A 25,365-nucleotide genomic window follows, 5' to 3' on the forward strand; every position below is an offset into this window, starting at 1 on the left:
ACAGAGTGGGAACTCAAAAAATATTTTCTGAATGAATGAATGAACTTGACAGTAAAAATCCAGGACGAAAGCAAGAGGGGGTGGAAAGGGTGACGGTGAATGGGTGAAATGAAAGGAAAGTGACAAACGGGAATTCACCAGGGAGAGGTAAAGACTGGCTGAGGTGGGGGCGACCCAGAGTTTCTCTCTGCAGTGCAAATGGGAAGGGAGAGCCGGTGCACAGCATCCCGCCAGCGGCATCAAATAGCTCTCTTCGGAGCAGACAGCTGAGACAGGAAAGCGCCCAAGATTCACGAAAAATTCCAAGGACAGGGTAGACCCACCAGGGCGGTAGACTCTGGGCAGGCCCCACTGGAGTCTGGACCACCCAGCCCTTACCCTCCCGCACTGCCCAGAACCCCAGCTCCTCTACAGTGTACCCAGGGGCGTCGCGGGCCGCTGAACCTACCGGGCTCGGGCCCCTTCACCTGGTCAACAGGAGGCGGGCCCTGCACTCCGCACCTGCCTGCCCCCTCCCCGGGTCCCCACTCCGACCCACCGGAGGCCCCAGAGCGCCTCTAAGGACCTCATCCCGCCCGGTTCCCCTCCAGCACACACCCTCCGCCCTCTCCGCGCCGGGGAAGGGGCTCCAGGCACCCCTTGCCCGGGCCGCTCAAGCCAGACGCCCTGCCCGCGAGGCGTCCCCTCACCTCGGGGCGCACGTACGACACGAAGGAGGGTTTCAGCGCCTTGGTGCCGCCGCCAGCGCCGACTACCGCTTTCCCCAGCATACCACCGCCCTGGGAAGCAGCGACGCGCCGGAATAGAGGTGGCCGCTCGGACTACGGCAGCGGCGGCGGCGGCCACCAGCACAGGCGGCTGGGGCTCCGCCCATCCCTAGGGCCGCGACGGCCACGGCACCGCCCGCATCCGGCTCCGCCGCTGACACCACTCGCTCCGCCCACTCCTCGCGCGTTGGGAGACTGGGGCCGGAGGCCACGCCCTCCCACTCACGACAGGCGAGTCTGACTGGCGGAGATTCGCTGTTTGAGATAGGCTCTATTTCACCCTCCTGCAGCAAAGCCCGCCCCCCTGCGTTCTCTGATTGGCCATGCTTCTTCAGGAATGAACCTGGAGAGACGTTTTCTCTGCCAATCTAGAGAGCGTTTCCTCCGGACTCCTCGGCGATTGGATAGCAAATATGTCTCCGTCGTCCAATGATCCTGCGGGAACTAAGTTGTGAGCAGTTCAAGGCGTTCTTTCCTAGTCGTTTTGGAATAAAACTTCCCAAAAGTATGATATGCCGACTCTCCCCCTATGAGTTCCAAATCCACATTAAAGACATTCACCTTTATTATTTTAAATGTGGGGAAAAAAAGAGATAAACCAAGTGTTAACAGGCGTTTAGTAATAGGTTTGATGTTTGATTATAAAGGGTCTGGCCTATCTCATTCTCCAAGTTTTTGTTTCTTTGTGTTTCTGACAATTATCAAAAGCCCTCAAGAGACTTCTCTTACCCACTCTCCCAGGTTACCGATAAAACCCCATTTTTAGTGAAGATTGCAAAGAAAATTCATTTAAATAACACATTTGGCCCAAGCATTGTTAGATACAGATGAATAATACAGGACACAGCTTTCAAGAAATTTAGTCTTGTGGAAAACACTAATAAGTATTTGCAGTTAATTCTTTTCTGTGTCAGGAACTAATGCTCTTACCCTCTTCATTCCCCCCTCACTGCTCCTCCCAAGATGCTCCAAATAAACATAAAACCTAAGTGATAAAGAATGAACTTGATTTTGCAAACACAGTTTCAGGACAAGTCCTGTAGCCTCGTTACCAAATCTTGAATGCCGGGTTCTTGAGTCTCAATGCCACAGAAATGAGCGCTGGACTCAGTACAAGGTCAAGCAGACAGTTTATTGGCTTATATCAGGGCCTTGAGGAGGTTGTACGGCTTGGGAATGAGGAGGAGGTAGGTCAGTTGTCCCTAGATTGTCATCTGATGGCAGTTGAACCTGGGGTAGTCACAAGATGTTTTCCATAGTCAGTGGACCAGCCAAAGGGTCTGTAAAATAATGCTTGTGCAAATATTCTAGTTACTATTTAATTGACAAAACAACTATGTTGCAGATCATGATGTTAAGGAAGGATGTTATCCTCATATATTCTTTCCTTTAAGGATGTGGCTAGGTTAATTTTAACTATGGAATTTTGTTGAAAGCAAGGAGTCATAGCCTCTAAGATGGAGTTCTTTCTGTCAAGATGGAGTCCCATGTTAGCCCTACACTGTCTCAGCCTCATTTCCAACTACTGTGCCATCGTTAAGTCTATCCAGTTTTCAGTGCTGCAGCCACTGCTGAGCTGCATTATCCCCGTTTTAAATGAGAAGACAGATGCAAGTAATTTGCCCAGGTCGCAGAGCTAGTCACTGACAGAGCTGGATTCCGTCCCAGGTTTGTGTGAGACCAAAGCCCATGTTCTCAACATTATAATTACCCAGATTAGGAAGGATCACAGTGAAAGTGTCAATTCTACGTGTGAAGCCCAAGTCAAGCTTCATCAAGAAAGATGCTCCGTAAGGAGGTGTTGAAGAATGAAATTATGTGTTGGGACAAATCATATCCCACTTTATATTTCATAAGTTTTTACTTTTCATTGTGAAAAGGCAGGGCAGATTTTCACACCCTGAGCAAATGTTTACTTCCTTTTCAAAGAACTCCATGATCCTCCACCATAGTCAATGTGTTAGTGTGGGTACCTACGGTCAGGACTGGCTCCTTCAGTAGGAAACTAGTTCAGTCACACAGGGCCCACACTTAGAAGGGCTTGGTGTTTAATGCTCCAAGGTTGCGGCCTTGAAATTCTGAATCATTTTCTCTCTCAGTTCATGGTTTTTGAGTGAAATGTTATGGGACAACGGAGCAAGCCTGGGGGTTGGAAGCCTCAGCTCCTGCGAAGTGCCACTTCCCATCCTTTCCCCACCACCTCTCAGGTGCCCACCAGGCCCTGGCACCTTGGTCCTCCCCAGCCAAACCTAGTGTGCTGCCTCCCTCTGTGAGGACAGCAGCCAGACCTCATTGCCCAGGAAGGATAAGGGAGGAATCTCGTGTTCTTCTACCGCCATCCACTCCGCGCCCCCTGAGTGCCGGGGCATCAACTAGGAGATGATCAGGGTCAGGTACAGTCCCCCAGTTCATTCCTGCATCTCTGAGTGAGATAAGCAGCCACGCCTGCCCTAGGCTGGCAGCACCACGGCGACTGCCGGAGCCTCTCGCCCACCCCCACTCAGATACTTAGTGTGGCCAGGCTCGTAGGCTCCAATCTCTCAGGGGTCACCCATATCCTGTGGGGAGGGAATTGAGTTGTCTGCCCTGGGACAGGACCCCACATTTTCATGTTGCACTGGGTCCTGCAAATCATGCAGCAGGCCTTGCCCATTCCTTTTATCTGTGTTCTTGGACAAGTTACTTCACCTCTCTCTGCCTCCGTTTCTATCTAGGATGATAGAAGCAACGATGATAATTACCTCGTGGTTGGGGACTGTTTTGAAGATTAAACAAGGTATCCAGGTGATGCCTAGTAGGCAGCAAGAACTAAGTAGGTGTTGGCTGCCTTTAGTACAATCCCACCAAGCAGGACATAATTTACTCCTTCTCCCAGACTGTAGAAAGAGAAGCAAAATGACTTCTCCCAATAATCAGCTTTGGGACTTTGTTAAGCAAAGAGGTTTTGTTTGCTTGCTTTGTTTTTAACTTCTGCCCCAATCCTTGGACTAGAGATAATGGCTTTTATTTCTAATCCGTCATACCAACTTTCCTTCCCTTCAAACCATCTGCCTTGTAATAATGACTTTATCCTGCTCTTCAGCATCCAGTTGTTCTGCATTGTGATGAGTCTGGAACAAGTGAAGAAAGATTTTTTAATTTTTATTTATTGATTTTAGAGAGAGAGGGAGGGAGGGAGAAAGAGAGAAAGGAAGGGAGAGAGAGACAGAGAGAAACACTGATTTGTTGTTCCACTTATTTATGCATTCGTTGGTTGATTCTTGTGTGTGTCCTGACTGGGGATCGAACCTGCAACCTTGGTGTATCGGGATGAGTCTCTAACCAACTGAGCTACCTAGCCAGGGCAGAGGAAAGTTTTTAAAGACTGAAAGGCCAGCTGCCTCCAGGGGCTGTTTGGAGTCAGTCGTGAAAATCCATACCTTCTTTAAGAAGCAAGACGGCAATGAGGACAGAGAATAGGCTCACATCTGTCTCCATCTTGCTGTTAAGTTCTCCAGCTACCAGCATATTTTCACTTAATATTTAGGGTGTGGGTCAAATCTCCTTGGGAGGGTCTCTCCCAACTGATTGAAAAATTCTTGTCATGCTGAGGTCAAATATCTCCATCTATTAATAAACACAGATGGTACGCTTTAATTTATGCGCAATAGTTTGAGGTCACTCTTTCCTCCTAATGCTGCCCCAAGCTTTCTTGGAGAACTATAAATAGGAACCAGTCAACTCTCAACTCTTAGCTAGCATACAGGGAGTGCCAGACCGGAGGCAGTGTGTTTCTTCCCATAGCATGCGCCCAGATGGGGAGACACATTCTTCTGACAGATAATTAAGCCCAGCCATTCCCATTTCCTCCTATGTGGAGTCATGTGAAGCAGCCTCCTGGTATGTGTTAATCATCTTTGTCTAACAGGTGCCAGGCGTGTGGTAGAAATTCAATAAATATTTGCACCTCAGTGAGCGAAATGCTATTAGATGAAAAGCAGCCTGGGAAGTGATTGATTAGTAAACAGGGAAGCAAGAGTTCAACTCTAGCGTCCATATTAGAGCCTGCACTTTTAAATCCCTTGGATACAAACTAGGACTTGATTTTAAAATAAATAAAAAAATAAAATTAAATGTTATTATCTATAACATATACAATAGATTTATATGTGATATATGATAGATTCTCAGTTATAATTCTAAATAAATACATTCTATACTATATCAATATAAACCTATATCATATGTTATGTACATATGACATACGTACATAAAATAGTCAAGGACTTAAGTGCATACGTTTGTTAATGGCCCCTTGCCAAACTTCGATTTTAGCCAGTGGTCCGGATGTGAAGGCTTGCTTGCCCTCCTCTCTCACTAAAAACAGAAAGTTCCTTAGCCTCCTGCTGCATCCGTGGGTCTTTCAACCCTCCTCTGAAGATGATGAGGAATAAACCTGACTTCAGAAGCGTTTGGATTGGTGTCAGTCTTGTGGTACCAGAATATGAGGACCTGTTGGGGAGACTCACCAATTAGAAACAAGGACTTCCTGTGATTCCCCCCCACCCCCCCGCCAACAAAACACACAGTCTAAGCTGGCCATATGGTAGGGGGCTTAATGAGCCTACTCTATGTAATGTCTATTCTGTCTTCTTCAAAACACAACTTCATGGCCTGATAGATTTATTTATTAAATAAAGGCTTACGGATGATCTGTTTGACTCCTCTCCGCCACTCTCAGCTAGACTGCAAGTTCTCCAAAGCAAGGATGGTGGGTCTCCTCCGTGACTAGGACCTCCCCGTACATTAGTGCTGCAATATTAAGTGAGCCCTCAGTGAGGACGGGAGAAACCAGGATTTTCATCATTACCAGAGGAGAGGGGTAAATTGATGGGGCAGGCGGGTGGGCAATTTTGCAATACCATCAAAATTGTATCAGGAATTTCACTTTTAAACATGTATCCTACAAATCCATTCGTACATGTGAAATGCCGTAAGTCCAACCTTACTCACTGCCCAGAGCTTCCCACGGTCACAGGAGGCCCTCCGGTGCCTCTTGATATTCCCTGCAGTATTATCGTGGGCGCTTTGAAGAGATTATGCGATGGATGGATAAGCCTCAAACTTGATTGAATCATTGACCCTCCTGAACCCTGGAAGCGTCTGGGATAAGGAAACTGCGCCCTCTACAGGACATTTTAGGAAGTGGCGAGCCAGAAAGGTATTCTCAAACAGCTTAAGGAATTATTTCAGCCAGGCAGGATACAGGACACAGAAAAATAATAAAAGAGGAGGCTGGGACTATTCTTTCTGTCCTCCTTCACCAGGACTCCTCTGGGCACACTGACCAGGCCAACAATTACATGAAGCGTGCTCCAGAAACCTGGCTATAGTCAGCGCTGGGCCACCCCTGGAAGCCCTGGAACTGCTTCCAGAGCTGGACCCAAATTCACTTTGAAGAGCCAGGAAGTAGGGACATCACAAGGCCCAGAGAAGTAAAACAGCTCGTCCAAGATCACACTGCTGCTTGGCGCAACCCTGGGACTTATTTCTGTAATGTAGTCTGATTTCCGAACGTGAATTCTAATCCACAGTGGTCTGACCTAATCTGGTTATTTCTGAGCTTTCTCTTTGTCACTTCGAGTCTTCCAAGGCAGTCACAATCCATTTCAGAACTCCCTTCTGTGTTTGCTGCCCTACTCTCTGGGCTGGCACAAAGCCCTGGCCAGGCCTGGCATGGGAGTGGGGCCAGTTGCCCGTGTCCCTGACTCAGTGTCACTGCTTGTCCCGCGTGTTCCTGGGTAGGGAGGGTGCCACTTGGGGCCTGCAGTCACTCCGTCCTGCCCCTGTGCAGCTGGCTGGCATGGTGATTCCTCTGTGATTTTCCTCTGCTGGGCAGCCTCCCAGTAGCGCCTGGGCTCTCCCTCCTAGTTACTTTCTAGGTCTCATTCAGGGGCCCTGGAAAACTGCGAATCATTTCCCAACCTCTTGCGAGAGAGAGGAATCAAGGGGCTTCTGCAATCCCTGGGAAGACCATGCTGCCATTTCAAGTACTCTATGCCTAGGAGCAGGGGCGGGCAGAGTGTCCACAGGGCTACCACCCTCCAAAAGCCCCAAACAGGGTGTTGGACTCAGGCCCACGCATCCCAGGTTCTGCAAGTGATAGGGTAGCTGTGAGGCAGGGGCTCAGTACCGGGACACTGCCTGCTCTGCACGCTGCCAGTTCTGAGCCTCGTGCACACGTGTGTGTGTGTGTGTGTGTGTGTGTGTGTGTGTGTGTGTGAGAGGGACTGTGGGAGGGAGCAACCAGTGAGCCGAAAAACCTGTTATTTTGCTTGGCTCTCCATTTCACATTTCTCCTGACTCATTCCAGGATAACAGCAGTCAAGATCTGGCATCTGATTCAGAGATGGTCTCCAGGAGAGAGGAATGAAAGAGGCTGTTTGATGTCTCAAATTGTTAAGACTGCTGTAACTTAACACTTTACATGTCCTTCAATCATCTGAAGGCTGCGTATCGCAAAATAAAAACAATGTGTTATTCCTTCTGAATATTTACTGACATCAAAGCATTCAGTTTAAATCTTAGAATTTCTGGTGCCACCGAGCTGGCTGGGGAAAAGTTAGGGACCTGGCATCCAGGCTGTTTATTCTCTGATTTGAAGGAAAATGGCACTGAAAGAATCTTCTCTTCCTTCGAGTTTTGCTTGGGGCTGAGTCTGGTTAGAAAATCTGGCACAACAGCAGGAGTACACCTCTTTTCCACGGTGTCTGCAGCCTAATGAGGATCTTAGAGGGGGAGGAGGGAAGCAGTTGCTGTCATGAGGACTGGGAGAACCTTCTCAAATAAAATCAGGCTGAGCATGCCCCCCACGCTGTCCCCGCCCCGGGATACTGGATGATTGCTCAGTGCGGTCACGCCTGTTCTGAGCTTGGCTAACCCGTTCTGCTCACTGAAAACCTGAAAGGCTTATTGTTCAGGTGGCTGTAAAAGAGCAAACACAGAGGCTGTGAAAGGCCCACCCTTTCATGTTTGAAATAGTCCTCTGCCCCCAGGTTACAATGTATTCAAAATTGTTTTTTTACAAATCCTTTTTGTCCAAAGGCAAAAAGAGAATGCAAGGAATGGAAAGGGCTGAGCGGCACAGAAACATCTCAGTATTTTTCACAGAGTAACTTTCCTGGAGCCCCATTACCAACCAGCCATTTCCCCATTTCCCTCCAGAACACTGGTGTCTATTCACCATTCATTCACCTGGTCTCTGGAACGGATTCTGAGGGCAGCCAAGTAAAGCACCAAGTAAGTCCATCTCAGACGCTGCAAATATCTTATGCAGGTTTAAGAAGTCTGAAAAGAAGTTTTACAGCTCAGCTCCACCGGGGGCCCAGAAAGAGAGGGGGAAAAAAATCTATTCACTCTCTCACCCCCTATGAGACAGGATCAACTGAAGGGAAAATACTAAGAGAATCTTCCTTTGGAACCACAACATAAGGTCAGAGAAGTAATTGATTAGTTTTTAGAAAAAAAGTCTCTTGATTTACTTTTTTCCTAGTCTCCAAGGTAGAGTAGGGCAACACCTTCCCCCCATCCAAAGGAAAGGCTCTGTCTGTCTCTCTTGGTCAATAAAGATGCATTCCGCACAGGCCTCTGAGGCTGACCTCAGAGGGAGTGGGACACGCGCCAGGTGGAGAGGTGAGAGCAAGCCCTCTGCTCTGGGGCTGACACTGCCGGTTCTAGAACAGGGAGTGTCAGGAAGAGAGGCCGGAAGAACAGGTTAGAACCACAGTTTATGGGGCCCTGGCTTCCATGCTAAGTATTTGGGAATTTATCCTTAAGGCATGTGGACATATTGGACTGTTTTCACACCATGTTTCTTTTTAAAGAGTTATTATGTAGTAATTATTTAAGAATTAGTAGGTAGTTATTAATTTATGGTAAAAGTTATTATACAAACAGATATTAGCAAACCTCCTAATGAGATAGAAATAAAAGCCCCAAACTGAACAAGCCGTAATCATAATGTGCAGAGGTAACCACTGGAAACATTTTGGAGAATGGTACACATGCCTATTAAGACCAAAAGGGACAATACTTTACACATGGTTTTATAATCTGAGTTTTTCACTAAACATTATAAAGTAAATGTCTTCATGTGTTAATCTACTATATAGTTCTTTTCCTTTTCTATTTATTACTGATTTTAGAGAGAGAGGAAGGGAGAGAGAGAAACATCAATTTGTTGTTCCACTTATTTATGCATTCCTTGGTTGCTTCTTGTATGTGCCCTGACTGGGGATTGAACCTGCAACCTTGGCGTATCAGGATGATACTCTAACCCACTGAGATATCTGGCCAGGGCCCACATAGTTATTTTCAACTTTTTTCCAACCTAACATTCCTGAGGGAGCTGACACCCTCTCATGAGTCACAGGAGTTGAATAATGAGGGTTTTAAGAAGGCGACACTTCCCTTTAGAATGACCGGTCTATATTATCATTTAGATGGTTGAGCTCTATTTCCATAAAGTACTTACTGGACATTTCCATAGTTTCTACTCTTACACAATAGTGCTTCCGTAAAAGTATTCGAATTTATAGTTCTGTGTACTTATCTGATTAGATTTAATTCTTTAAAGTAAAGTCTTTGAGGTTCAGTTGCTGGGTCAAAGATTCTCCCTCTTTATCTGTACATATATATTTTTTTATATTTAAAAAACAAAAAGGAAAGAAAGATCATTCCGATGTGGACCGAGCTAGTGCCCCTTGCCTTTTGCCTTTGCGATCTTACTAGCTCAGACCAGACCAGATTATTTTCATTCTTGATAACCTTTGTCAGTCTGGTTGACAAAAAGTCTATTACCTTTATTGTTTTTTTAAATTTGTGTGTATTTACTTACTAGTAAGGCTGAAAATTTTTCATATGGCTATATGAAAATTTTATATTTCTTCTGAGAATATATACTTCTTTTGAGAATTGTCCCCCCAGCACATTGCTCATTTACCCTTTTAAAGGAAGAAGTTTTTCTTCCTCTTCCTGTATGCAGCTAGAGATGATCTCTGAAAATGGCTCACTACCCACTTGATCCAGAGAAAACCCACAAAATCATGCGAATCAAGAGGTTCAAACCTTCGTGTTCACTTTGAGGTCACTTGAGAAACTGCCCAGGCCACCAAGGGTATGCATATCCGAAAGCCACCAAGTATCCGAAGGATGTCGCTTTACAGAAGCCTAGTGCGTCATTCCCGCTACAATGGTAAAGTCTGTAGGTTAGCGCAGGCCAAACAGTGGGGCTCGATGCCGGGTCAGTGGTCCCCAGAGGGCTGAATTTGTGCTGCACAAGTTTAAAAATGCTGAGAGTAAAACTGAAATTAAGAGTTTAGATGTAGATTCTCTGGACATTGAGCACATCCAAGTGAACAAACCTGCCAAGACACGGCACAGAATTTAGAGCTCGTGGGCAGGTTAACCCACACGCATGCTCTCCCTCCCACGCTGAGATGACCCTACTGAAAACAGCAGACTGTTCCTACCCCAGAAGAGGAGGCTGCACAGAAGAAAGAGATATCCCAGAAGAAACTGAAGAAACAAAAACTTATGGCCCGGGAGTAAATTCAGCATAAGATAAATGCTAATAAAAGTACAAAAAAAAGCTTTTATCTTCTTATTATTAACAAAGCATTCCATGTTCATTACTAAAACATCCAAACCAGTTCAATAAGTCATCCAGGATCTCATAACCCAGAGACAACCAATGTTAGTAGTTTGGAGGTAGGACTTTTTCTGTGTATGTGTGCGCAAAAAGTAGAGGCATGTATTGCAAAAGTGGGCTCTTACACAGATGCTGGTTTTACACATGATATTTGTGAGCAGCTCAGCTTGCTGAAAATACATAGCTACATCACTATTTATGGTGACTCACTATATGGATGTCCCATTTTTCCAATTCTTGACCATTTAGGTAGTAATTCTTTATGGCTGTGTCCAGTTCTTTTCTTAGTGGAATCACATGCAAATGATTTGAATGTCTTTATCAATATCAACTCTTTGGTATATTATGCTGCATTGGCTTCCCCAGTTATCTCTTTAAATTTTATTTATTCTAGGATACAATTCATTTTATATTTTTAGTAGTAAAATTCATATTTGGATTAATTTTTACATATTGAACCAGCCTTGCATTCCAAAGGTAAAGTCCACTTGGTTGTGGTATGTTTTTCAAAGATTTTATTTGTTCATTTTTAGAGAGAGGGAGAGGGAGGGAGAAAGAGAGGGAGAGAAACACTGCTCTGTTGCCTCTAGCACACGCCCAGCTGGAGACCTGGATGTTGTGGTATGTTTTTATGTAATTTTTAAAAAGGTACTGATTTTGAGACAGAGAGAGAGAGAGAGAAACATCAATTTGTTGTTCCACTTATTTATGCGTTCATTGGTTAATTCTCACATGTGCCCTGACTGGGGATTGAACCCACAACCTTGGTGTGTCAGGACGACAATCCAACCAACCAAAGTCACCTTGCCCGGGGGGTTGTAGTGTGTTTTCATCTGGTTTCCGTATCAGGATAATGTTGGCCTCACAAAATAACTTGCGGTTGAGCCCTGGAAAAATTAGTATAAAATTATTCATAAATAACATTATGAGATCACTTACCCTAGCTCCTCCCTCTTCCCAACCTGCCCAGCATGTTCCAGGTCCCCAGGACTCTCCTTTTTCATTCCCTGACAAGAAATCTGGGGCTTTGATTACCACACCCTGCCATGCTCTTCTCTGGCTGTACTCAGGGCCAAGGGTAAGCAGTGAGTTTACTTCCGGAAGGGGAACCATGCAAGCTGTCATGTCAGTTTCATGATACTTCATGTGTGATCTTCTCCAATCTGTCTGCCACTGGTTATGTGTCAGAGTCCTCAAATTGGCGCTCTCCGCATTTTGTCCAGATTTTATAGTTGCATTCCGTGGGCAAGAAAGGGAAGTGTGTTTGCTTCATCTCATCCAGAGATGAAACGCATAAATTGGATTTCAGTTAATACTTTAACTGCAGCTCCCTTTCCACTTTACTAAGCCCTCTCCTCTCCATCTCCTTTGATGTACACTAAGATTTCATAAAAATAAAGAACGTAAAAACTTATATAATTAAGAACTTTGCCATCTAGAAAGTCTTCTTTTAGCCCGTCTTTGTTCTTTTCAACTCCCATAGCCTTTTCTTCTACATCTTTCTCCTGGCCCCACCAAAGAAACGACAGGAAGACAGGCAGGCTGCTCCAATGTTACCGTGAGATTGTCAGGCACTAGGCTTTAGTCTCTGCTCCAAAAAAAAAAAAAAAAAAGATTCCCTTAAGGTTGTAACTTGCTTAAATTTCAGGCCTCCTTTCTGGCATTTTTCTGGAAATAATCAATGAAGGAAGTTCAAGTGTTTCTGCATGACTGTCCTTTACATTGAATGTGGACGACTTCAAGTGCGCCTGTGTAGGAAACACGTGATCACAGAACTGAAGACCTTTGGCGCTGAAAGTAATTCTAGAGATTCTCCGTGCCTCGGTGTAACAGATGCAGTCGCACCCCAAAACGGGGAGAGGCTACAGGCAAAACGGCTAGCATCTCTGACGTAATATAGTAACGGAACGCCCACAGGACCAGCCTGGGAGGCTGAACAGGGAACAGAGAAGGCTGTGGTAAACCGTCCAGAAGAGGCTTTGTCTCAAATTTACCCTCTGCAGGAAGTGGCCATTATGCTCAGCGTTAACTAATTATTACCACGGAGGAACACATGCCGTGTCATCAGATCTTCCAATCTTTTAAGAGAAGTCAAGTGAGGATTTCTGTGTGAAATCTTTAATATGAACCTTTGCTCAGGGTTTCTAAGTGTCTGGGCCAAATAACGCATAGCTATAGCTTATCCTGGATATGGTACATAAGACACCCGTTTTGACTTCTGGCTCAGGTAAAGGTTAAAATGCCGAGCAAAGGAAATGGGATTCCCTTTATTTTCCCATCCGTAGTTAACCATTGCCCTTAGAAAGAGATATAGCTTTGTAAGTTCTTCAAGATAAAGGGGGCGGAAAAGGCTGATGTGCAAGCCTTTGGAGTAGAGCAAAATTGGGGCAATTAAAATCCATTTGCACACCGTATCTTCAGCATTTAAGTTCTACAGAAAGACAGTTGGCTAAAAACACATCTATAGGAGGTAGATGGCATAAGATCAAACACTCAGGTTTTCAAGTCAAAAGAACTCTCCAAGTACGTAGCTTTCTGATGGTCTGACCCAATTCAAAAGGCTGTGTCATTCTAATGATCTTTTATTACAGCAAGTTACTTATCCTCAAACCCTGGTTTGCTCATGTGTGATAAACACCTGCCATGTAGTAATGTTGTGAGGTTGAAATAGTATGTACTGTTTTAAAAAAATTATTATTATTATTTTAGGTTGAGAGAAAGGGGGAGAGAAACATCAATTTGTTGTTCCACTTCTTTATGCATTCACTGGTTGATTCTTGTATGTGCCCTGACTGGGGATTAACCCCGTGACCTTGGTGTACGGGAAGGACGCTCTAACGGAACTACCCCGCCAGGGCTACACACTGTTTAACACAGTGATGTGGAGCTGCTTGAAGGTCTTCTGAGCGGCAGTAACATGATCAAACGGACGCTGTGGCGGTGTAACCTGGGGTTGTAGGCTGAATAAACAGTGTAGATACTAGAGGCTGGAAGAAAAACAGCAAGACTGCAGTTTGGAAGACAGGATTTGGAAATAATTTTAACACAGGGAGTATCTAACTTGGAAGATGAATGAGATAATCTATAGCGTGTACATACACAGAAGATGCTGACGACAACGCAGGAAAAGTGCTATTCAGAAGCAGCAGAAGCAGAAAATTGTTGAGAGGTAAGAGAAAAAATGCTTAGAAACTTCAGTGCTATGGAAAACCAGGAAACAGTTAAGAAGGTATGGCAAAACCAGCACCTATTTTTCCCAAATCTTATTTTGGATGCCATGAAATAATTCTTATCAATGTTGAGGCAATTGGCCATTTGAATCCTGTTCAAATGACCTTTAATATGTACATGAACTAATAGTATAATAGCATTTTAAACTTAGAAAAGATTGCTCATCTTATATTCTTTCATACCAAATGCCAGGCAGGACCTTAACCAAAATCTTAACACAGGTGGTTGGTTGTAATTATGAACATGGGCAACAACTTCTTTGCAAGTTACCTCCATTTTATTGTTGCAGTAAACATTTTTTTTTACTTTGTTGTGGACTTTTAAAAAACTTTTTAAATATATTTTATTGATTATGCTATTACAGTTGTCCCATTTCCCCCCCTTTATTCCCCTCCACCCTGCATTCCCCCCCTTTAGTTCATATTCATGGGTCATACATGTAAGTTCTTTGGCTTCTACATTTTCTATACTATTCTTAACCTCCCCCTGTCTATGTTCTACCTACCATTTATGCTACTTATTCTCTGTACCTTTTCCCCCTCTCTCCCCCTCCCACTCCCCTGCTGATACCCTCCATGTGATCTCCGTTTCTTTTTGATTCTGTTCCTGTTCTAGTTGTTTGCTTAATTTTTTTTTGTTGTTGTTTTAGGTGTGGTTGTTAATAACTGTGAGTTTGTTCTCATTTTACTGTTCATATTTTTTATTTTCTTTTCCTTAGATAAATCCCTTTAACGTTTCATATAATAAGGGCTTGGTGATGAAGAACTCCTTAAACTTGACCTTATCTGGGAAGCACTTTATCTGCCTTTCCATTCTAAATGAAAGCTTTGCTGGATAGAGTAATCTTAGATGTAGGTTCTTGCCTTTCATGACTTGGAATACTTCTTTCCAGCCCCTTCTTGCCTGTAAGGTATCTTTTGAGAAATCAGCTGACAGTCTTATGGGAACTCCTTTGTAGGTAACTGTCTCCATTTCTCTTACTGCTCCTTATCATTAATCTTGGGTAATGTAATTATGATGTGCCTTGGTGTGTTCCTCCTTGGGAGGAACTTCTTTGGGACTCCCTGAGCTTCCTGGACTTCCTGGAAGTCTATTTCTTTTTCCAGACTGGGTAAGTTCTCCTTCATTATTTGTTCAAATAAGTTTTCAGTTTTTTGTTCTTCCTCTTTTCCTTCTGGAACCCCTATAATTTGGATGTTGGAATGTTTAAAGATGTCCTGGAGGTTCCTAAGCCTCTCATTTTTTTTGAATTCTTGTTTCTTCATTTTCTGGTTGAATGTTTCTTTCTTCCTTCTGGTCCACTGTTGATTTGAGTCCTGGTTTCCTTCCTGTCACTGTTGGTTCCCTGTACATTGTCACTTAGCATAGCCTTCATTTTTTCATCTACTTTGCAACCAAATTCAACCAATTCTGTGAGCATCCTAATTACCAGTGCTTTGAACTGTGTATGTGATAGGTTGGCTGTCTTCGTCGCTTACTTGTATTTTTTCTGGAGCCTTGATCTATTCTTTTGGGCCATTTTTTTTTTTTTTTTTTTGTCTGGGAGCACCTGTTAGGGGCAGAGCCTTAGGTGTTCACCAGGCTCGGCAGCCCCTGTCCCTGCACTGTGACTCTGTATGGGGTGCAGGGGTCCAAGAGGGAACAATGGCGCTTGCTCTGCTCTCTGCGAGTTTTCAGTCACTTCCCCCGCTACCCACAATCAAATTGGGCCCCTCTGGTGCTGATTCCCGGGTGGGCGGTTTGTGTACACTCTAGACCCCTGTGGGTCTCTCCAAAGAACTCTCCTGTAAGGCTGGGAGTTTCTCCCGTTGCCGCCTCAGCCCCCATGGGTGTTTTCAATCAGAGGTTTGAGGCTTTATTTCCCGGTGCTGGAGCCTGGGTTGCATGGTCTGTCTATCCCCAGTTGCTCCTCCCGGTTTATCTGCACTCAGATGTGGGACCAACCACCACCTTGCTGGGCCCGCCAGCTGCTGCCTTGCCACAAGTCCTCTCCCCCCCGCTGCCCGTCTCTGCCCCTCCTACCGGTCTGGACGAATCTTTCTTCTTTATCTCTTTGGTTGTTGGACTCCCATATAGTTCGATTTTGTCAGTTCCGGTTGTTTTTTGTTTTTAAATTGTTGTTCTTTTGGTTGTGCGAGGAGGCGCAGTGTGTCTACCTACGACTCCATCTTGGCTGGAAGTCTACTGTTGCAATTAACATTTTAAAAGCTGTTTCTTCAATTGATATTTTTCCCACACTCATATTAGAAGATACAATCTTTTCCCTCTCCCACATCATCTCTTGTCCCTATTGCTCTGTAGTTCCAACTGTGCATGATATGGTTTCAAACAAACCCACTACATTAGTCATGCTCTTGTATTACTTAAAAACGAATTCCCAGAACTGAACACCATACTCCAGATATGGCATGACTAATGCCAAGTGTAAAACTAGATGCGGTAGTTTCCCCTTAATCGTGGGGAATACGCTCCACAAACCCTTGCTGGATACCTGAAACGAGGATATTACTAAACCTTATCTACACATACCTATGATAAATTCAAATTTATAAATTAGGCACAGTAAGAGATTAGGGATAAAATAGGACAATTATAGTAATATAGTAGAATAAAAGCTATGTGAATGTAGTCTCTCTCTGATAACCAATGTAACCTAGAGCTAGGTGACTAACAGCCAAGTAGTGGATACAATGTGGATATGCGAGAGAAAGGGGTGACTCATGTCCTTGGTACAACGGAGTAGGATGGCTTGAGATATGCTGCTCAGAACAGCACACAACTTAAAACTTAAGAATTATTTCTAGAATTTCCCATTTGCTATTTTTGGACCATAGTTGACGGTGGATAACAAACTGTGGAAAATGAAACCGTGGATATGGGGGTGGCGGGACTACTTTCTCTCTCATTTTGGGTATCATTCAGATAAATGACACAGGGAAGGTCCTGTGAAAAGGGTCCCAGTGTTTTCTAAGATTAGTGTGATTGCTAACGTAGGTTCTTACCTTCTCTCCAACGCCCCACCGTGTGCATTAACAAAAGGCAGCCCATCTGTTTTTATCTGCATTGTACTGCCCCTACATTGCACTGAAGTAGTCACTCTACAGCTCAGAGCAAAACTCGACATAAATTACAACGCCCTGAACTTTTTCTCATGAATTTGTCATACTGCATTATCACATGTATCTTTAAATACAGGGCCCACATCGATCCAGCCAACAGTATGTTCTCTGCTACTTTCCCTTTCTACTTCTGAACTCTTAAATATCCATGTATTTTATCAAATACATGTATCCATGTATTTGAACACTATTAATCAATTGAGATCAATTTAATTATCTAGTCTTACTTGGGAGTTTATTAGAATAAGGTGAATAGAAGGTGAATATAACAACTTTGTATTTAACATGAAACCAGTTTAAGTACTGTTCAAAAATATTCACGCATTAAGTTCTAGAATTGTTTCCTATTTTCAGATTTTATTTTACATCAAATATTACACTAAGCACACAATAAAGGAAGACTGAAATTGCTCAGAGAATGGGAATTTTATGATTTGCTGAATATTTCAGTAACTTATTGCTACATATATGGCCAATAACAAAACACCTTTAATATTAAATTAAAAATACTGGTTTTGGACTATATATTATGGTCACTGCTATAAAGCATGTTTATTAAAGCATGATCCATGTACCACTTGTATCAGAACCTCTATAACTGGAGAAAGAACCTAACTCGGAATGATCCTATAGTGCTCGTTAGTCACGGTTTCCCTATGTGTACCCACATGGAACGAGCTACAAGATTCCAAGATACACGGTAACACAAGGAAAGAAGGCACAGTGCAGAGCAACACGCACAGACCAGGTAGGAGAGAAGACACAAATGGGTAACAGGGACTGCCTCTGGGAAGCAGCAAGGGGAGGCAGGAGATGTTTTGTGCCATATACTCCTTTATACCTTTTGAGTTTTACAACGTGTGTATAAACCAACCACTCAAACACATACCTAAGAGAAAGCCATCTTAAAATGCCCATTCTCAGGATTATTCTGGCCCTCCTCAGTCAGAATCTTTGGAATTAGAGGTTAGAAATCTTAATTTTTAGAATGTTTTCCAGAGAACTCTTATAAACAATCAAATTGGAGACCTCTGCTATGAACATTACCTTTCTATGAGACTAAGAAGTTTTCCCTTTCTTGGGAACATTTTAAAAAATTGGGTCTGTCAAATTCAGTATAAAAATGAACACTATTAAATGATCTGTTCATAACATAAATTCATAATATTGGGTTGGACAATTGGTTCATTTATTTTTTCCATTAAAGACAATTTTGATTTTCAAAAATCATGTAACTATTGATTTGGGTATTCTGAGCATGTCGGCAATCTTCTGCATGGTAGAACGCTGATTGTTCTCAATTAATGTCTTGATTTGATCGCTGTCAACTAGTCTACCTGACCACGAAGCATCATCCAGCAAGAAATCTCCAGCATGAGACTTTCACAACTTTTGACACATTCCATCAGTCACAGCACCTTCTCCACACACTGCACAAATGTTTTCCATTTCAATGTTTTTACCTTTTTGAAATAAAGCATACTATGCCCAAACTGTTGCATATTTTCTTCAATCTTCAATATTAAAGTGGCTACACAAAAAAATTCACCAATTTTAATGTTTTTTTAAATGCACAGATATGACAGATGTCACAAAATACAATCTAACAAAATTGTTTCAAATGAAGTTAGACAACCAAGCACTACCATAACCATCTTATGAAAAAAACAGAATGAACTTTTTGGCCGATCCAATATATATATTGAGACCATAATAACATGACCGTGCAAAACAGAAGTTTATGTAGACTGCAGACCAGTATAGTGGCCTAGGCAGGCGTCAATCGCCACGCCCCACAACCACATCAAAATAACAACTAAAATGCAGAAACATCCATCAGAAACATCAGAAATTGAGTTGAATGGAAGTCTGACAACTAGGAATTAGAGAAACCATACCCGTCCAGGCTAGAACGAGGGGCATAGCCACTGAACAGGCAGGTCCAATACCCACATGTGGTGGATAAAAACTCAGGAGGGGTATCTTGGGAGTGAGGAGTCCCAGCCTCACACCAGGGACCCCAGCTGAGGGTTCCAGTGCCAGGAAGAAAAGTCCCCATAACTTCTGGCTGCAAAATTCACTGGGAATTGAGTTGGTGGAAGAAGCCATTGGAGCACCAAGCAGTTCCTCTTAAAGAACCCACACCCACACAAGGACTCACCTACTCAGTCTCACTCCCTCTGAGCTCCAGCACCACAGTAGCCTCTTGAGAGGTACCCGTGGTATACAGGGAGGAAACTGAAGTGCCTGGCAGCAAGGAGAGCAGAGGCTATTGTTGTCCCTTTTCTGAACCTTCCCCCCACAGAGCCAGCAAGCTGGTGCCACATCCACCAACCTGGCTAACACTGCCCAGCCCTAGAGATCCCCTGAGACTCCATTCCACCCCACCCCAACTTACAGACCCACCCAGGCTGCTTTTTCATATGAATGGCTGGTCTTGGCTCATGCTTCACAACTTTCTAACTCCTCTCAAACAAGCAACAGCTGGCCTCAGTGAGCCCCAGGCTTGGCACTAGCAGCAGCCAGTCTAGATTCACTGCTTGTCTTCCCCTGGCAATCTCCAAACCCAGCACAAGCAGCAGCCATCTCAGATTGCTTTATAGCCCAGGCAGGCTGGCCCCAGGCAAAACACACATAGGGGCTGGCCTTGCCCTGCACAACCCCGGAAACCCCAGGGCCAGCATGCCCAGTGGACGGTTACAGACCACACTGGAGCTCCAGCACTCTGCCCTCACACAGCTGATCCTCCACAGAGGGCAGAGGGTGCTGGTCAGTGGTCACAGCCATTCCTTGCAACTGACCGGCCTGAGGAAATCCCTTCCATTGACCTGCCAACAGCAATCAAGGCTCAACTACAAGAGGAGGGTTTACTCAGCACACACAAAGGGCGCACCTCAAGTACCCAGCTTGGGTGGTAGGGGAGCCTGTGCCACTGGATCCTATAGGACACCTGCTACATTAGGCCACTCTACCAAGACATGGAGTCAAAGTAGCTCTACCTAATACATAGGAACTCACAGGGAGGCTGCCAAAATGAGGAGACAGAGAAACATGGCCCAAATGAAAGAACAGGTCAAAACTCCAGGAAAAGAGCTAAACAAAATGGAGATTATCAGTCTATCAGATGCAGAGTTCAAAACACTGGTTATAAGGATGCTCAAGGAACTTAGCGAGCACCTCAGCAGCATAAAAACGACAGTCAGAAACAAGGGATACACTAATTGAAATGAATGATTTACAGGGAAACAACAGTAGAGTGGATGAAGCCGAGAATCAAATCAGCAATTTGGAACAGAAGCAAGCAAGAAACAACCAATCAGAACACGAAGAAAGAATCCAAAAAAAAGGATAGTATAAGCAGCCTTTGGGACAACTTCAAGAGGTCCAACACTCACATCATAGGGGTGCCAGAAGGAGAAAAGAAAGAGCAAGAAATTGGGAATCTACTTGAAAAAGTAATGAAAACTTCCCTAATTTGGTGACGGAAGTAGACACGCAAGTCCAGAAAGCACAGAGTCCCAAACACGATGGATACAAAGAGGCCCACTCCAAGTCATGTTCATAATACAAATGCCAAAGGTTAAAGATAGAATCTCAAAAGCAGCGAGAGAAAAGCAGTTAAGTTACCCGCAGGGGAGTTCCCATAAAACTGTCAGCTGATTCCTCAAAAGAAACTGCAGGCTAGAAGGGACTGGCAAGAAATATTCTAAGTCATGAAAAGCAGGGACCTATAGCTAAGATAGCTCTCTACCCAGCAAAGCTATCATTGAGAACCGAAGGACCAATAAAAGAGCTTCCTAGACATGAAAAAACCTAAAGTACATCACCACCAAACCATTAATATATGAAATGTTAAAGGGACTTATTTAAGAAAATTGATGGTTGCCAGAAGTGACAGGGGAATGGGTGAAGGGGTTAAGCAGCACAAATAGGTTGTCACAGAATAGCCATGAGGATATAACATACAGTATAGGAAACATAGTAGCTGAAGAACTTGCACATAAACAATGGTGTGGGGATTGCCTGAGGGTGCAGGGAATGCTGGGGAAATGGGGGCAAAGGGGAAAAAATCAGGACAACTTTAAGAGCATAATCAATATATATTTAAAAAATATATATTTTTAAAAAGTTTACGCTTTTTGTCATTAAGCAGAGAAATGATTTAAAATACTGTTGGCTTAAAAAATCAAGGATGGTTTGCCGTGCTGTTAATTTTGCATTTTTAATTCTAGCTTTCAAAGAGATCGAAAAAACAAGCGGTGAAGACAAAACTAATTTGTAATGCATTATATAATTGGGGATGGGTGAGAGAAATCAAGTTTTTTTAAAGATTTTATCTTTAGAGAGGGGAAGGGAGAGAGGGAAACACTGATTTGTGAGATACATTGATTGGTTACCTCTCCCACACCCCCTACGTGGGACCTGGCCCACAACCCAGGCATATGCCCCGATTGGGAATCGAACAGGTGACATTTTGGTTTGCAGGCCAGCACTCAATCAGTTGAGCCACACCAGCCAGGGCTCAACTTTTTCTTTGGTGTCATTAAATTTACTGTAACATGAGTATGCACTAATAGCACAGGAACCAGCCTGAGATGCAGAGAATAACAGCTAAGTAAATTAGTTGCCAAAACAATTGGTTCAAGAATGCATCAGCAGGGTGATAACCAATGATGCTTTTGACTAGAGAGTTTAGTTTAATTTAAAAGTTGTCAAAGCAGATCTGGCTGGGTGACTCAGTTGGTTGGAACCTAGTCCTGTACACAAGATTGTGAGTTTCATCTCCAGTCAGGTGATATATGTAGGTTATGGGTTCGATCCCCAGTGGAGTATGTATGGGTGGCAACCAATAGATGTTTCCTTTCTCTCTCTCCCCCTTCCTCTCTAAAATCAATAAAAATATATCCCCAGGTGAGGATTAAAAAAATTTTTTTTAATTGTCAAAGAAGAAGATACTAAAATATGTTCATGTTATTTCATACAAGATGGTTAATGTGGGTCTATCCACCGGCTATGAAAACAATTTAGCCATGAAAAAAAATACTGAAATAATTATTTTGGTAAAAAACTTAAATGGTGCCACTTGTATAAATGGATGAAGACACCTAAACCAAATGCAAAATTTTGAAACAAGACGAAAACATTTTTGAAATCTAACTGCAAGATAAAGGGAGCAGCCTGCCAAAATGCTGAGCATAAATGCTAAAACCTCTCAATTTCAACTATGTCACTTAAATTGATGTCTGATCTTTAAGTTAACCACTATGGACTTCAATGTCCTCATCTGAAAAATATGAAATATTAACACCTTCACTTATTCTTACTGTTATGATAGTTTTAAAAAGGAAAATGTGCAAAACCACTAAACATGACACCTGTCATTAGTGTGATAAATTTCAGTTCTTTCTTCTTTGTTAGGCACAACTGTGAAAAACAAGTTTCCAAAATTTTACTGGGTGACTTATTACCCAAAAGAATAAAATAAGACCCAGAAATATTAGAATTAGAAAAAGAAAAAGGCTTGCCCAACAGACACAGACAGTATGTGACAAACATGGGACAAAAGCCTGAGTTTCCTGTACTAGTTCCCCGATGGTCATCTCCCACAGTCTCCTGGCCCTCCAAGAGTCCAGGGGAAGATTCTAACCCGAGAAAGAAATTGAACCAGCATGTTATTGAAAATTTCTGGAAATTATGTGCTCAGGCAACAAACACTTGTCAGGAATAACAAGATTTAAGTACTAAATACATTTGAATATGGTTTTACTAAAGCATAAGTCATTTCAAAGCAAAAGTAGTTTATGATGTCAATTCTGACATATAATACATTTAAGTCATTATATGAATTTAAGTTTTTATTTGTGTATTTCACTGTAGTGCTGTGACAACAAAATGACATCTGTGTACCAGAGCATATACACATCAACAGTAAGATGTAACTTTTTATTACACCACTGCTAGAATATTTAGCTTTTTGTAGGACATATAAGCATGTAAGATGGCCACACCAAATAATTTTCTGGTTTTTTTCCCCTTAGATAATCTTAATTTTTTTTATCAGTAATACTTTATCGACCTGTTAATAGAACTGTGAATTATCTGGGGGATAGGGTATGGGGTGGGGAGAAATCACTCGATTGTGTTACACTGCAGTAGTCATTAAGAGTATCTCACACACACCAGTACGGAACTGTCATAATTAAGGGCTAGTTACTGATGTTAGTTGCACAATGATAAAGTTCTTTCCAAAATATTGGTGAGCCCACTTATAGTATGAAAAATGCCCTCTCCACATATGCAGAAGAAAAAATATTCAGAAAGTTATTTTTGGCCTTGCTATGTCAAAAAGTGTACTGTACAAAGATCTACCTGTCAAACCTAAAATTATAATTTTAAAAGTCTATAAAAACAAAAATGTCATGCATTTTTATCAATTATGCAGAGGCTTTAAAACTGTTGCAAGACCATATAGTATATATTAGCTTTTATACTGCTAAGCACAACTAACAGCAAACTTGATTAGATTAACAGAAATCTGTCTTAATTACACCTTTATATATCACACTAAAGAGACAAATGTCACAAGATCTGCAGAAATATTCAATCTGAGCACTTAAATGGCAGGATAACTTTTTGTGTTGTAATCCATCACACATAGAATAAAACAACAAAAAAAATCTGCAGTCTCACGTTACAAAAAATAATGTACTGCTGTAAAATATTAAAGAGTAAAGGATATCATCTATAACACAAAGAACTAGTGTCAAAAAACAAAACCTCTAAATAAAAATCTCAAATACACATAGCAACTGAAGCACAAATACTGCATTAAATACAGTGAAGATTTAATAAGACTACTTAATAAAAGACACAAAAATAGGGGGAACTAGGGCAACCAGTAAATAAAACCAAAAAATGGAAAAAAAAATCTGAATCACTGTTTTCCCCCTAGCTGGAACACAATTTTTGGGGGGTGTCTTTCCATTCATATAATACCTAACACTGTACATGAAGATTTTAATGTCACAGAAAAACTTGGTTCTTCTATGAAATTCTTGATACATTTTTTGAAGTACACATTATTATGAATGAAAAACAGCCAACAGATGGGCACCTATTATTTTAACACTGCAGATTCACAGAAACTTTTTAAAAGTTATCATAATCTTTTTTGTCTTTTTTCCCTTCAGCTTCAAATCCATCAACTCCATCGCTATCCCTTCTTCGTTTCCTGTTGTTGTGGATGTTAAAACGCTGGCTCATTTGGGGTAGTGGATCCATGCCTAGAACTTTGTGTATCTGGCGGAATGCAAGGAGTCTCAATGCAAACTGCAACAAAGAGATCGGAATTTAGAGTTAACTTAAAAAAACCAAAATAATAATTATTACATGTATACCCCCATATACAAAGAAGTCTGTGTCTGTTTAATGAAAGAAATACCTTGAACAATATTAGTGTCATAACTGAAATACTCCCTCTGTTCTGTTGTTTTTATTTTCAGGCTTTTCAGTGTGCATGCTAATTTGTTTTATTTTTTTAACCTAAATTAAAAAATAAATCTTTATAAACAGTTTAGTATTATGTTCATTTAAAAATACACCCCAAAACAACACAGAGCAAAAGACAAGTGTCTCATTCACGGAGTGAACCCCTCTTTGGGTCACAGTCACCTATTTTCGCACCGTGATACCCGTGGGCGCAGGCTCAGCACCAGCAGAACACGCACACACACGTGTACATACATACACTTCCCCAGGTTTACAAAAAGAGGACCACACTTCTTCAGCTTGTTACTTCACAAATGAAAACGATTTTCAGTACATGGCTATGGAAACACAGGAATATGCTAGGCACCGATGGCACAAGATACCATGAAATCTTGGAACTAGAGGGACTTCTGAGACAATTTAATCTAGTCCTCAAATTTCTGAAAAACATATCCCTTAAACTAACTTAAGGAGACTGTACAATCATTTGATTAAATGGCAACTTTAACTATATGGTTATGAGCCTCGAGTAATTGTTTCTACTATTTTTTGAGACATAGGTCACATAAGATTCAACTTCCCTGACAACCACTAATCTACCTTTCTGTCTCTACAGATTTGCCTATTATAGCCATTTTACATAGAGAGTCGTATGGCACTTTGTGCTTCGCTTCTTTCATTCAGCATAAGATTTTCAAGGCTCATCCATATTGCAGTGTGTATCAGTACATTCCTTTCAATGACTGAATAATATTCTAGAGTATGGATATACTATTGTATTTTTCGGACTATATGACGCACTGGACCATAAGATGCACCTAGGTTTTAGAGGAGGAAAATAGGAAAAAAATTTCTGAAGCAAAAACGGTGGTCCTGTTCCTGCCTCCTGTGATCCCACTCCACTGCCCCCCGCCAGCCAGGTAAGCTACATTTGGACTGTAAGACGCACCCCCATTTTCCTTCCAAATTTGGGGGGGTAAGTGCGTCTTATAGTCTGAAAAATATGGTATATTTGTTTATCCACCCATTCATCAACTGAACATTGGGACATTTCCACTTCATACCAATTATG

General features: G+C 42.6%; 2 protein-coding genes across 4 annotated transcripts in view; both read right to left on the reverse strand.

The window, feature by feature from the left end:
- The window catches only part of MTMR12 (myotubularin related protein 12), a 53,606-nt gene extending 52,679 nt beyond the window's left edge, over positions 1-927 (reverse strand). The window contains exon 1 of one of the 2 annotated variants that reach the window (XM_053914098.2): positions 690-926. In XM_053914098.2, coding sequence (XP_053770073.1) covers positions 690-770 — 81 coding nt within the window. In that variant the 5' untranslated portion in view covers positions 771-926. Of the gene's footprint in view, positions 1-689 lie in introns of both variants that reach the window. The other variant, XM_071219766.1, reaches the window with a different exon arrangement.
- A 17,405-nt stretch (positions 928-18,332) lies between these two features.
- The window catches only part of ZFR (zinc finger RNA binding protein), an 82,746-nt gene continuing 75,713 nt past the window's right edge, over positions 18,333-25,365 (reverse strand). For both annotated transcript variants that reach the window (XR_011650600.1, XM_024578564.4), the window contains one exon: positions 18,333-24,134. Coding sequence is in view for 1 of the 2 variants with exons in the window: in XM_024578564.4 (XP_024434332.1) it covers positions 23,955-24,134 (180 nt within the window). In the remaining variant the exon portion in view is untranslated. The remainder of the gene's footprint in view (positions 24,135-25,365) is intronic.

Source organism: Desmodus rotundus, chromosome 1 (genome assembly GCF_022682495.2).
Source record: "Desmodus rotundus isolate HL8 chromosome 1, HLdesRot8A.1, whole genome shotgun sequence".
Classification (NCBI taxonomy): Eukaryota; Metazoa; Chordata; class Mammalia; order Chiroptera; family Phyllostomidae; genus Desmodus; species Desmodus rotundus.